We start from the raw sequence: 13584 nt of genomic DNA, 5'->3' as shown, positions 1-13584 counted from the left end.
AATTTTCTGTGTAATTACACCTTATGTAAGAATCCTGAGTTTTGATTGGTTGATAGCCAGTGTATTTTTCACCAATTTACTGTTATCAAATGAATATCGTTCATTTTTTAACGCCACCGGGGAATTTGCAAAAAGAATATGCCTTTTTCAAAAATCATCTTTCAATACTTGTTCAGGGTTATCATCTATAAATTGCACAATAACACAAGTTAGGACAAAACATAAATATCCTTGTTAAATAAATCTGCTATTACAATTAATCATTTATTTATTCTTATAATACAAAATTAAATATCAATTGAGTTAGAAGTTTATATGGTTCTCTTCTAATTCGACAGCAAAATTTTTATTTCAACATCTAAAGCTCATTAAGTAGTCATATCTATATATCCAGTTCTATTACCTGTTTTTTCTTCATGGACTTAAGAGCCTTCTTATCTCCCCTGTCCCGGGTCTGTTTAAGAGCCTTGATGGTATCAGCTGTCCACTGAATCTGGCTAGAAGTGATACAAGTCTGACCAGGGAAATCTTTCAACCATTTATCTCTCTTGGATTTTTTCAGTGCAGATTTAGTCACTGTCAGTTTTTCTATCAATGTATTCACCATAGCTCTCTCAACATCACCTAGCCAGTTCTAAAAGGATAAAAAGCTCAAATTTGTAATCAAACTTAGAATGAACCTTTCTGTTACAATAAGAATACAATACCCCCAATAATTGCCATCTTTTGTATGTCCCCTTTTATAGGAGAATATAAATGTTTTTACAACCTTTCCTTTCAAGTATAAGCAAACTGAATCAAAACTAGTTGGTCCAGTGTTTAAATTTGCACTTTGATGATAAGTCAACCATCGTGAAATTGTCAAACCAGAGGTATGTTACCTTACTATAATAAAATAAGACCAGCTATTATAGTCTGTTAATCATACCTCCACTTGTCCATCTAGAGGCACTGCAGTCAGGAACTCAATCTTCTCATCATCACCAGATTTCATAGCTGTTGCCTGCCATTGCATTCCATGCTGAAAATATCAGGTAAAATTAGCATAATTTGTATTAAGATTTTAGTGTAACAATGGCTTTTGTAAAGTTTGCAACATAAATCTGGTTACAATAAAAACAGGATATGAAAATCTACCTAAATCAATAATGATAGAACAAGTCTTTCTAAAAGACACCACACATAAAAGACACCATACACATATATATATATAATACTGTGTGCAATAAGCATGCATGAAAACAGTTATCATTTCCTCAATATTGGATATATTTCTATAAATTACATTGTAAAATACAAGCGATACATATTAATCAAAACTCATATTCAAGTATATTATATAGATGATGGAGATTTTTTTGAATTTCCCATTGTGATAAATTCTGTAATCTCATATGTTCGGATAGAGTATTTTCACATAAAACTTTCTGGTCCTTGTACTTGATGTTCATTGAGATTTCTAACTGAAGATGAGTGCCTTGAAACTTGTTGCAAAATAGTTGCAAAATCTGCAGCACTCTCCACGAAGTGATGATCTCCCATTTTGACATCTGTATGCACTACCCATTCATTTATACCCGAAACAGTACAGTGAAATTGAAAATACATATAAATCTAATCAATGTATATCATATTATGTTTCTTTTCAATAAAATGTACATCTTATCAAAGTTTGGTGCTTGGGATTAAATTTGTGTTACTATATGGCAATCATTCTTGGTTTGGTTACACATTTTTTTAAATTCAAATACATTGATTAGTTATAGATACTATAAATATACTATACAAGGACTCATTAAATTCAACCTTAAAAGGAATATTTAAGTAATTATTAAGCTTTCAGGTTTTTTTAAAAACTTTTTTAACTGGATTCAAGACAGAATTTTACTAACGAATAAATTGTACATGATGATTTATATTCAGTTAGACAACTCCTTATAAAATTTAAGAAAAAATTGATAGAATAAGTGTAGAAAAAGGACAGTTAATTCATTCAGGCACAATTATGTTTTACTAATTAGTACAAAATTACAGAAAAAGATCAAGGATACATTTTCACTTTTAATCATATAACTGTTAGTGAAGTCAAACAAATCAACAATGTTCTTATTATATCTTCATGAAAACTGTTAGTTAAGTTCATTCACTAACGAAAATAAACAGGTATTAGACAGTACAAAGTTGATTGTATGTTTCAGACTTTACAAATGAAATAGCTCTGTTTAAGTTAAAATGCATTATATATATAAACCAAACATATACTACATGTCTGTGTCATTTTGGTCTCTATTGGACATTTGTCTCATTGGCAATCATACCACATCTTCTTTTTTATATATACTACAGACTAGTTTTCAAAATTTCCAACAAAGTAAGAATAATAAACAAAGCTCCAAAGATGGAACTCTGGTTTTTGCATCTGTAGGTTTGTTTATTCATTTGTTCTATTGCAACTTAAAAGATTGGCTAAAACACAAACACCATCAACTTTATCTTGTCATTAATAGGTAACTGATATTATATGATACACAACAAATGTTAAAAGAAAAATATACAAAAAGTGGTGCACATGTACTTATCACTAGTGTTACAAATACTCTGTAAAATAATTATGTCAACAATGATATAAAATTTGAAAATTGCATATTTTCACTTTCTGTTTGTTATTAGATACAGGAAAGTTTGAGTAGGTAATATTGAAATTATATGTTTTTCATATTTTCTTTCAACTTCATAAGAATGCAAAATAAAAATTAAAAAAAATATTGATTTTTATGGGTATTGTACGTTTCTGTATCAGGAATGTGTAAAGGTCAATGTTCTTCAATCAGTAAGTTGCTGACAGCTAAACATACATTTCAATTCAGGCTGTAAATGAACAACTCTTAATATGTAACCTTTCAAAACTAAGATATAATTTTATTCATAAGAAACATTGAGGTATGAAGTGATCTTGTTTGTTTAAAAGATTTTCAGCTCGGAATCATAATATTATTTTCACTCAAAAATAAATTACTGACACCAACTTGTTTGTAAAATAAAACCTACCACTTTTGACATATCCAAAGATTTGATGTTGTCAAAGCATTTCTTTAGATGAGGCTGAACCAACATAGGTTGTTTGGAATTACCCAGGATTTCCAATAAGTCATCATTAGACAGGAAATAGAACCTAGGAAATATTCCTCTCTTTGTCTCAAGGTACGTGTCCAGAGACTTCTGAATGTCTTCAAGTTTCAAGTTCATCTCACTCAGAGCTTCTAATACTCCTGAAAAACATTCAATTAGGAATTCATTAACTGTTGACTTTGTTATTATAGAATGAAGGAAATATAGCTCTACCTGGCTTCTTTCTTCTTCTGTCAATAACAGATACCATATGGAATGATCAATGAACATTCAAATATAAAGAAGTTAGACAAAGGAAAACTTTTTACTAGCCAAATTTTAGTATGCAGAAAAAGCAGTTTGTAAGAAATCCTTGACTGGTACTGAATGTGAACAAGCAAACAGATTATTTCTTCAACCTACATCTGCAATAAGTACTGTATTCCAGATCTTACCTTCATGATGAGTACAGCGTAGGGCATTCTTTTCTTTGTGCATTCTGGTCATTATAACCTTCCATTTGGCATTCACATCATCAAAATCAGCTGATTCTCTAGGTAACTGCTTACGGATGTCCTCTCCCAAAAAGATATTCTGAAAATTTAAATCAAACACTTGCTGAATGGAAGGTCCTGGTTATAGTGAGTATTAATACTTTAAAGGAAGAATATATGCAACTGCAAATAGAAGAAAGGCAGCCAAGACCAAGACAAAAAAACACGAAACAGTCATTTTTTCTCACCGATAACCTTTTGTTACCCTGACACATTTTAGTAAAGTGGTTTTCCTTGCGCCTGAATTGACTACATTAAGACTTCATTGAGTTAGGAAATGACAGTAAATAGTTCACATGATGTCACCATGTAGCGTATTAACAGTAGCATATATGCTGTTGTCAGCCTACATGATTTTTTGTTAACAATGTATAAACAAATAACCAAAAGTTGCACACATAGTTGCTAACATCTATATCACTTGGTCTCTGGTGGACTGTTGTCTCATTGGTAATCTCATCACTTCTACTTATATACATAGTGCAGTTAAATGTTTAAGTTTATCATGTTTGTTCATATCTTGCTTTGTTGCTTTATCTGATGTTAAACACAAGTAAACTTTAAAAACAATAAAGGATGACAGATTATTACCCACCTCTAAATACATCCATTGTTTCTGTACTTGCAACAAAGTCTCTACAACTTCCAATATCTGAGACAGAGTTTTCTCCCATTTGTCTACATCCTGTTCAAAAGCTTTGACAAATCTAGAAGCTTTCATGGTGGACAATTGAACTTGATTATCATCCAATGCTGTGAAGATGTTATCAATGCTCCTGTAAATCAATAAAGATGATTTCAACAAACTTTCGTGTGGAATGTTTCAGCATTGCAATTCTCAGTCAAATATAAATTTGCCCAATAACTTAAAAAAACTAGTCCAGACTTAAAGTATATATGGGATCTCTTCATACAACCACTGATTTGGTAATATACTTACACAAGTTTGAAATGTCCTTTGTCTTTGTAAGGTACAATTTCAAGGTCTGTCATATTCCATAACTCATCAATAGCTTTAAGTCCCTGAAATATGACAAGATTTTCAATCATTTTACATTAGTGTACATTTTTATATACTTTTTCAAATTTCTTTTTCTTTGCATTAAAGATTATTCATTTCTTTATATATGTTAATGCTATCATCAATTATATATATGTTGTAATTTAAGTTTTATAAAAATTACTTTTTAAATTTAGTCTTTAATTTTTTTCTTTAAAAGAAATGAACAGATATATTTAATATTTGAAGCATTAAAATTTGACAAGACTCGTCTAGAACAGAACTGCTTATTCACTGGAAAATAACATACCAATTCAATAGCCAATTCCTTGGTCGCGGCACCAGATACATCAGTGATAGTATCAGCAAACTGATCAAATCCAAACTCAATAATCTTCTCCAATGTGAAATCTGCTTCCTTGTGGTTAAACTCTTTTTGCATCTCAGTCTGAAACATACAAGTTATAGTCAAAACCTTAGTAGGTCTAAGTTGAAGGGATCCAAACATATTTTTAGCTTTTTTTAATTCCTTACACAAACAAAAATGTTGTTAACTGAAGACTATTCAGCAGTCTAACTGCTCTCCACAAGTATCTTTCTTTTTCACTAGCTATAAATAAAAGAGTTTTTTATGCCTGGCTCGGATATATGTCAGTTGGACAACAACCCAGTTATGCTATTTTAACCTAAAGCGTTCCACTTTGGAACCAGTTAACTTTGCTACTATAACAAATAATTCTATATAAGAACAGTTAACATTGCTACTTAAAAATATAATTCTATATAAGAAGACTTTATGCCTATTTTATACTGTTAAGTGTTGTTACCTGTATCTTCTCCCAATGTCTGGGTCTCATGGCTGGGTTCTTCAGATCTACCACTAATGGCATGGTACGTTTGAATTGGTCTACACGGTTCTTACTGGATTCTACAACTTCCCAGTTTTTATCCTAAAATTAAAGTTACAATTTAATCAGGGTGAGACTATTAAATTTTCTTTATTTTTATTATTGTCACATCTTCTTTCATTTTTCCCTTCTTCCATATGAAAAATATTTCTTTTACCTTTTTCTATGTTTTTATTCTGACAGTAGTAAAGGACTTCATTCCAAACTTTCGATCAGTACCAAGTAATTAATGCTGCACTGAGTAGGTCAATTTATATGAAAGCAACACTAATTCTCTTTCAACACACCTGGAGATCAAACGCTTTGGTAACAAATACTAATTGTATATTATGAAATATGAAATAATCTTTTCTATTAACCTTATTTTTAATAGTAAACATAACTGTTAAGCATTTAGATTATATAATTTTGAAAAGACAACATATAAAGGTAAAATATCCATTGCTGTACCATCAAGGTAAAAAATATTGGTAAAAAATAGAGTGAAAGTGTATGTAAATGACATGTTGATGTGCATAAAGCAAAATAATTTCAATAAGAGGAAATTAGTATGGTACTCACTTCTTTATCCTTAAGATCATCATTCTATCACATGATATAATAATCATTATATTGGGATAGATTAAATTAGTTGATGCACTTTTTTTAATAATATGTTTTTTAAATATCGTACCTTTAAACAGAACGGTACTAGACACTACATTTATTTATTGTCGTACATTAGGCCATAAGATTTCTTGTTTAAAATGTTTCACATATTTCATGATGGGGCCTTTAATAGCAGACTATACAGTATGTATTTTTCTAATAATTGAAGTCCATACTGTGGCCTAGACTTGCTTACAACTTCTTCATTTGAACTCTGGTAGGTAGCTGTCTTATTGTTTATCATACCACTTATTTTTACTTTATTATTAAAAACATCAAATCAACTACCAAACAGAGGTTTTGTCATGAGACTTGTTCACACTGAACTGTCTACAATTAAGATGCAACCAAACATAATAAAGCTTGGTGCCTTAAACCTGGAACATATGATGTTCCTAAGAAAATGCAATAGAAAGGACTAGGTCCGGTAAGGGCAGATTTTGGCCTCAAATTTCAGGTTCATCTAACTAAAGATTTTGACCACTTTTTAAACACTTAAGTGTCTATTTTATTTGAATCGATTAGTCTATGTTAAAGATTTTAACTGATTTAGTTATAAAAAAAAGCACCCAATCAAGGTGAAATATGAAAAATCTACCCTATGCTGAAAAATGTCACTTTTCAGATGGTTTTTGTCAAAAATGAAAGTGGCCGCATCCGTGTTCATCCTCAACCTTTATATATGTTATGTATTATCATAAAATACAACTTACAATTTAATATTAAGGATGAACACGAATGCGGCCACTTTCGTTTTTCACTAAAACTGTCTAAAATTTAACTAAAATGCCAGAATTGTGAAGATTTCAGTAATTTAGCATGACTTTATGGTGCTAGTTCCCGATATATGTGCATTGTATTGTAAACAAGAATGTGTCCATAGTACACGGATGCCCCACTCGCACTATCATTTTCTGTGTTAAGTGGACCGTGAAAATTGGGGTCAGAACTTTAATTTGGAATTAAAATTAGAAAAATATTGTCATAGGGAACATGTGTACTAAGTTTCAAGTTGATGTAACTTTAACTTCATCAAAAACTACCTTGAACAAAAACTTTAACCTGAACTTCGCACTATCATTTTCTATGTTCAGTGGACCATGTAATTGGGGTCAAAACTATAATTTGGCATTAAAATTAGAAAGATAATATCATGGGGAACATGTGTACTAAGTTTCAAATTGATTGGACTACAACTTCATAAAAAACTACCTCGACCAAAAACTTTAACCTGAAGCGGGACGAACGGACGTACAGACAGACGCACAGACGAACAAACAAACGAACGAACGGAGGCACAGACCAGAAAACATAATGCCCCTCTACTATCGTAGGTGGGGCATAAAAAAAGCTCATATTTATGTAGCAGAAGCATTCAACTGTTCAATAGATAACTTTACATTTTAACAATTTTGTAAAACTGCTATATTTTTGGGCCAAAAACGGGTCTTACTGGACCTACTCCTTTGTAAGAGACAGTCAGATACACAGACAAAGCTTTGGAGCTGGGCAGTGGCGGAACCAAGGGAAGCTCACAGGGGTTGGACCCCCTTTTAATATATGATTAATGCATTCGAATGGGGACATATAGTTGGACCCTCTGTCCTCCTGAGTTTGGAACCCCCTCTTTTAAAAATAGCTGTATCTGCCCCTGCTGGGGTATAAATAATGTTATAGTTTTTTTTCTTTTGAGACCAGCTATTAGTTCTGGTGATGTATTGAAGACTGAACAGAAATAACTGATGTCATACCTTAAGTTCTTTGCTAAATCTGTTCAGTTTCTTGTACATGGATTGAGCAGTGGATTCCATTGTTTCTGTTTTGATTTCCTCAAATTTGCTGACTTTCCAATCTGCCCACAAGCCTTCCCATTCTTTGTTCAGGGACCAAATTTGTTCAATGTGCTCCAAGTCCTATAACATGCAAAATACAAACATAAATAAAAATTTGATCAGTTTGTATCCTTTGCTTCATAATATATTAAATAAATTTCAGCCATCAATGAGTTGTTTCATGCACATTTCTCTTATTCTGAGTTAAAAAGTTACATATAAATGATATTCTTTTTAAATGAACAATTTTCATCTGTGTTGACATATGTCAAGTATTTAACAAAAGTTTGTTTTACAGTTTGTTCTTAACAAAAACAAATCCTGGTATCCTTTTAGTTTTTTGTATTAAAGTAACATATGAAAGCTGATAATTTCAATGTTACTGAAGCATTCCACTGTTCTGTCGAATGTCTGTTACCCTTGAAGTCGACATGTTTTTAATTTGCTTTCACAAAAACTATTTTTGATTGCTATTTGTTTTTATTTATTTATGAAAACAAATGTGCCATCTATCTATAAGAAAAATGAATATTAACATGGAAAGCACATGTATGGATGTATAACCTTACCTTCTCCAAGTTAGCAACTTCCTTAGATGGAGGTTGATCAATCTTGAAGATATTAAGTCCCTTCCTGATATCTTGTTCTTGTTTCTTCAGTGTATTTAATTGTTCTCTGATAGCCTGAATGTTAGACACAGCTTCTTCAGTACTAATGTTACTAGTGAATGGTCCTTTAGTTGTAAATTCATCCACCAAATTATGAACCTGTTTCTTAAACTCTTCTGACTGTGCCAATAATCCTGTCTTAAACCGTTCCTGCAAAACAGAATAATAGTATTTATATGTTTAAAAGACCTATAAAGAGAGACAATACAGCACTAAATGTATGAACTATATCTTTGTTAAATGTCGATGGCATCGTGTTTCAGTGATATTGGAAATGTCTTAAAACATTATCTAGTTCAACTATCATTGATATAAGGGAGGTTATCCTTGTGAAGACTCACACAATTGAATTACGCAATGCTTAGTTTGTTACAATAGTTTGAGAAGTCTAACAACAGCAAGGTCTTTACAGCAAAACTTAAAACTAGTGAGCTTGGGCTCACTTAGACCCTACATCACTGATATGGTAGTTATAATGTGTTTGGCAAGGGTGCATTGAACCTGTATAAATCTACCATGTCATTCCCCTTTAACAAAAGATACATTGCCAGCAAAAGTAAATCATAGTAGACCAGATGCAATGGGAAACAATTAACATCGATTGATATAGTAAAAGTTCTTACTTTGTTCTTCTTCAGCATGGTCTCAGCATCTATAAGTTTCTGTTGGAATACATGCCATTCATTACTCAGCTCGTTCAACATGGCCAATACCTACAAAGACATGAAATGTTATATTGATACAGTAAAAACCAAGTCTTTATTATCGCACACTAGACATAACTAGGCATTTCGCCGATTGTTTTTATGAAAGAAAATATTTTGGTAAAAGGTTTATTTATTGTTAAAATTGGTTGTCATTTATTGATGTGGTTTAGAAATGTGTCTCTTTCTCGTTTTTTTTAAATATAGATTAGACTGTTGGTTTTCCTGTTTGAATTGTTTAACATTCGTTATTTTGGGGGCTCTAAATAGTTTGCTGTTTGGTGTGAGCCAAGGCTCCATGTTGAACAGAAGGCCATACTTTGGCCTATACTGGTTACTTTTACAAATTGTGACTTGGATAGAGAGCTGTCTCATTGGCACTTTTACCACATCTTCCAATAAGCCAGTCATTCTATTTGAGAAGTCAAAATATGTTGAATGTATAAAGCCTCAAGGCATGTCTACTTCTGAGACAACTTTTTAAACTAGTTAAAGTTAAATCATACCTCCTCTTCCACAGGGACTTCATATTTCTCTAAGATGTTAAACTGATCCTGCAGAGGTGGGAACTTGGCTTCTGTTTCACATAATCCAGTGCTCAACTTCTCCCAAAGATTTAGACTGTTACCCAATTCATCCAGTGTCTGTGGAATCTTACTCACACTATAAAGTTAAATGTTTATAATGAAATACATGGGTCTGCAAGTTAAATTTCGTTTCACCATTTTTTTAGTAAATGATCATACAAGTTTTCCACTCATACAGGACTTTTCTTAAGTTTTAATCAGAACATACCCTCTTAAATAAGTCAATCCATCTGTATCTAAAATTAGTGCTTTTATAAATATCAATTTCTTGCTTTGAAATAGTTTTGTAATATAAAATTATGCTTACTGATTATACACTCCAAATTCCCAAATATTGTTGTGCTTGGCATTTAATAAAAACTGGCTTGTTTTTATCTTTATTTTTTTGTAGATTTTGTTACTTGATAATGCACCTACAAATTTTGTTTAAATATACTTATACATCACAAAAAGTGGTGTAAATTGAAAGAATATTTGTAAACAACCTACTTTTCACCATTTTCCTTGAGGAAAGCATTTAATTCCTTCAGACCATCAGTTGCTATTTGTTTGAGTAATGTTGTAAATTTGTTCTGCCATTCCTGACAATGACTCAGAATAGAGTACTTCAGAGGAGAACAGTCAAGTAGTACAAACTGAATGTTCAGTATAGTCTCTTGTGTCTGGACGTTGTTTGCTACTTCATCATATCTAAACAAATAAAAAGAACTGAATAAATAAACTGACTTGATTGTGCAGAAACCTGCTAAGTAACTGCATTATAGTTTGTCATATTCATCCTGGGAAGGACAATAGAAACTTTGATGTACAGCACATATTTGGATAAAATTCATTGAAGTTTAAGTTGTCATGTATATAAAAGATAGCATCCTTCTCTTTGATTTAGTTTTTACTACCAAATATTTTGAATTATTCCATAAAAATGTTTTGATTTAGTTTACATAAAAGATGTAAGATTCATGGAAACTTATTGCCTAGCAATTTTTGTGTTATGTTTTAACACAATGAAACTTCTTACCGAGCTATATTGGCATCCGATTTTAGGACTTATGGAATCTTCTTACCTAGCAATATCAGCATCAAATGATGAGACTTGTGGATTAAGTTTCTGGTAACGTCTTATAAACATGTCTTTGTTGATTTCCCAGATTTCTCTGTAATTATCCCAGGTAGCCAGATAGTTCTTCAAGTTGGTAGCATTGGCTGACATTCCACCATTAATTACACCATGAATCTTCTTTGTCTCCTCATCTCTAGCTATTACTTCATGGATTGGCTGAAAATAAACATTGTTATAAACTTAAGTCATGTTGAACTCAAACCTGTCTACTTAAAATATTGCATGAAAATGTTGCATGAAAATGTTGCATGAAAGTATTGACATAAAATGCACTTGAAAAATTATTTTGACTTTCATTATTATTGAAAAAGTTTAAATGACTCATTATTTCATTAAATAATTACTCCCATGAAAAGAAGAGCTTGTGGTCAAAATGTTCTCAAGAAATTCATATCTTTGTAATTCAAGATACTGAAAAACTTGTGTACCTAAACTATTTTTTCATCGTTATCCAATTGTAATAAATTCTTAAATACTTACATCTTTGGTAGATTTTTTCTTTGTCAATAAGTTTGGAAGTCTATTTATGTTTGAAATTGATTTTGTTAGATGTCCATAGATACTGCTTACAATGTTGGCTAATTGTTTCAGTGTGGGCTGGAACTCAACCTGTAATATAAAACATAAATTATTCATATTGGAGATAACATGAACAGCTAATAATGTAGATAAAGCAATATCTGATTCTGTTCCTTTCCAACAGATTATCATGGACAGAAAACGACACAAATAATTCTTTGTGAGAAAAATATAACACTTAAATACACAAAAAATAAGTTTATCTAATATCCATTTCAAAAAGTAAGTACTAAATTCTATAATTGAAGAGTAGTGAGTTTAACTTACTTGGTCTCCCTGAAGAATGACCTTGACCCTGAAGAGAGGATTAGGAGCAGATTTGCCATCCCCATTGACAGCTTTAGAGAGTTCTTGTAATGACCATTTAACATTAAGTCTGAAAGCTTCCTCCACCATTTTGTCCATCCTTTCTGTATATCTGTGCCAGTGTTGTTGTACCTGAAACAACCATGCATGATAAACTAACATAATTTAAAACATCAAAAATATATATTCAATGACAAAAATGAGAAATTAGGATACAATCGAAAAAAAGGAAAAGAAAGAGAAAAATGTACATGGTTAGTCAATAATAATTAATCCTTAGATTTTTTTTTGAATTTATCAATTATTTTATTTTACTATTAATAAATAACAATCATTTTGATTAACTTTAATTAAAACACAACTGTTGTTGATTTTTTCACATAAATAACATAAATTTTACCTCATTTCCATCCGTTCTGAATATTTCATAAGTCTTCTTCATTGTTCTGACAAGCTCTTCATGGAATTTAGCTAAGTTTTTGGCTGAAATTTCTCTATGTTTAGCCTGAAATAAATGTTAATAATGAAGGCCATTGACATATAATGGTTTTACTTTTTTTTTTAAATTGTTATTTGGATGGAGAATTGTCTCATTGGCACTCACACCACATCTTCCTATATTTATGTAATACCAGCAATGACTCACAAATCAGAGTAAAACAGCTTATAAAAAAATGCAAAATTATCAAGTTATTTTTTTAAGAACCAGTTGAATCATTTCAGACTTTGATTATTTTTTTTCTTCAAAATTATAAGAGGCAATTAAATTGCACTGCTGAAACAGCTTATAAACAAGAATGTGTTCATAGCACTATCATTTTACATGTTCAGTGAACTGGACATTGATGTCAATACTTTAACTTGGCATTAAAATTAGAAAGATCATATCATAGGGAACATGTGTACTAAGTTTCAAGTTGATTGGACTTCAACATCATCAAACTACCTTGACCAAAAACTTTTACCAAAACTTTAACCTGAGCTTCGCACTATCTTTTGCTTTGTTCAGTGGACTGTGAAATTGGGGTCAGTACTTTAATTTGGCATTAAATTTAGAAAGATCATATCATAGGGAACATGTGTACTAAGTTTCAAGTTGATTGGACTTCAACTTCATCAAACTACCTTGACCAAAAACTTTTACCAAAACTTTAACCTGAGCTTTGCACTATCTTTTGCTTTGTTCAGTGGACTGTGAAATTGGGGTCAGTACTTTAATTTGGCATTAAATTTAGAAAGATCATATCATAGGGAACATGTGTACTAAGTTTCAAGTTGATTGGACTTCAACTTCATCAAACTACCTTGACCAAAAACTTTTACCAAAACTTTAACCTGAGCTTTGCACTATCTTTTGCTTTGTTCAGTGGACTGTGAAATTGGGGTCAATACTTTAATTTGGCATTAAAATTAGAAAGATCTTATCATAGGGAACATGTGTACTGATGGTATGATACTAAACCCCTAACGGGAAGGATTGTGCCTGATGTTCATATGATGAAATCATAATCTTTCAGTCAGTTTAATTGAAGTCTGGAGCTGGCATGTCAGTTAACTGCTAGTAGTCTGT

At 31.4% G+C, this 13584-nt stretch overlaps 1 protein-coding gene across 6 annotated transcripts in view; it reads right to left on the bottom strand.

Annotated features, from left to right (window-relative positions):
* The window catches only part of LOC134712723 (dynein axonemal heavy chain 2-like), an 80436-nt gene that overhangs the window by 47701 nt on the left and 19151 nt on the right, over window positions 1–13584 (bottom strand). For 4 of the 6 annotated variants that reach the window (XM_063574552.1, XM_063574557.1, XM_063574558.1 and 1 more), the window contains 17 exons: window positions 12415–12519; window positions 11976–12146; window positions 11610–11738; window positions 11074–11285; window positions 10499–10699; window positions 9929–10085; window positions 9342–9431; window positions 8620–8868; window positions 7970–8131; window positions 5490–5612; window positions 4973–5110; window positions 4603–4685; window positions 4258–4438; window positions 3564–3702; window positions 3049–3269; window positions 929–1021; window positions 404–634 (listed from right to left, as the gene is read on the bottom strand). In XM_063574552.1, the coding sequence (XP_063430622.1) occupies window positions 404–634; window positions 929–1021; window positions 3049–3269; window positions 3564–3702; window positions 4258–4438; window positions 4603–4685; window positions 4973–5110; window positions 5490–5612; window positions 7970–8131; window positions 8620–8868; window positions 9342–9431; window positions 9929–10085; window positions 10499–10699; window positions 11074–11285; window positions 11610–11738; window positions 11976–12146; window positions 12415–12519 (2685 nt within the window). The remainder of the gene's footprint in view (window positions 1–403; window positions 635–928; window positions 1022–3048; window positions 3270–3563; window positions 3703–4257; window positions 4439–4602; window positions 4686–4972; window positions 5111–5489; window positions 5613–7969; window positions 8132–8619; window positions 8869–9341; window positions 9432–9928; window positions 10086–10498; window positions 10700–11073; window positions 11286–11609; window positions 11739–11975; window positions 12147–12414; window positions 12520–13584) is intronic. The other 2 variants (XM_063574556.1, XM_063574560.1) reach the window with 1 other exon arrangement.

The sequence above is a fragment of the Mytilus trossulus genome, chromosome 3 (assembly GCF_036588685.1).
Source record: "Mytilus trossulus isolate FHL-02 chromosome 3, PNRI_Mtr1.1.1.hap1, whole genome shotgun sequence".
NCBI classification, from domain to species: domain Eukaryota; kingdom Metazoa; phylum Mollusca; class Bivalvia; order Mytilida; family Mytilidae; genus Mytilus; species Mytilus trossulus.
Note: the sequence above shows the minus strand (reverse complement) of the source record. Positions and strands in the feature narration are given on the sequence as shown.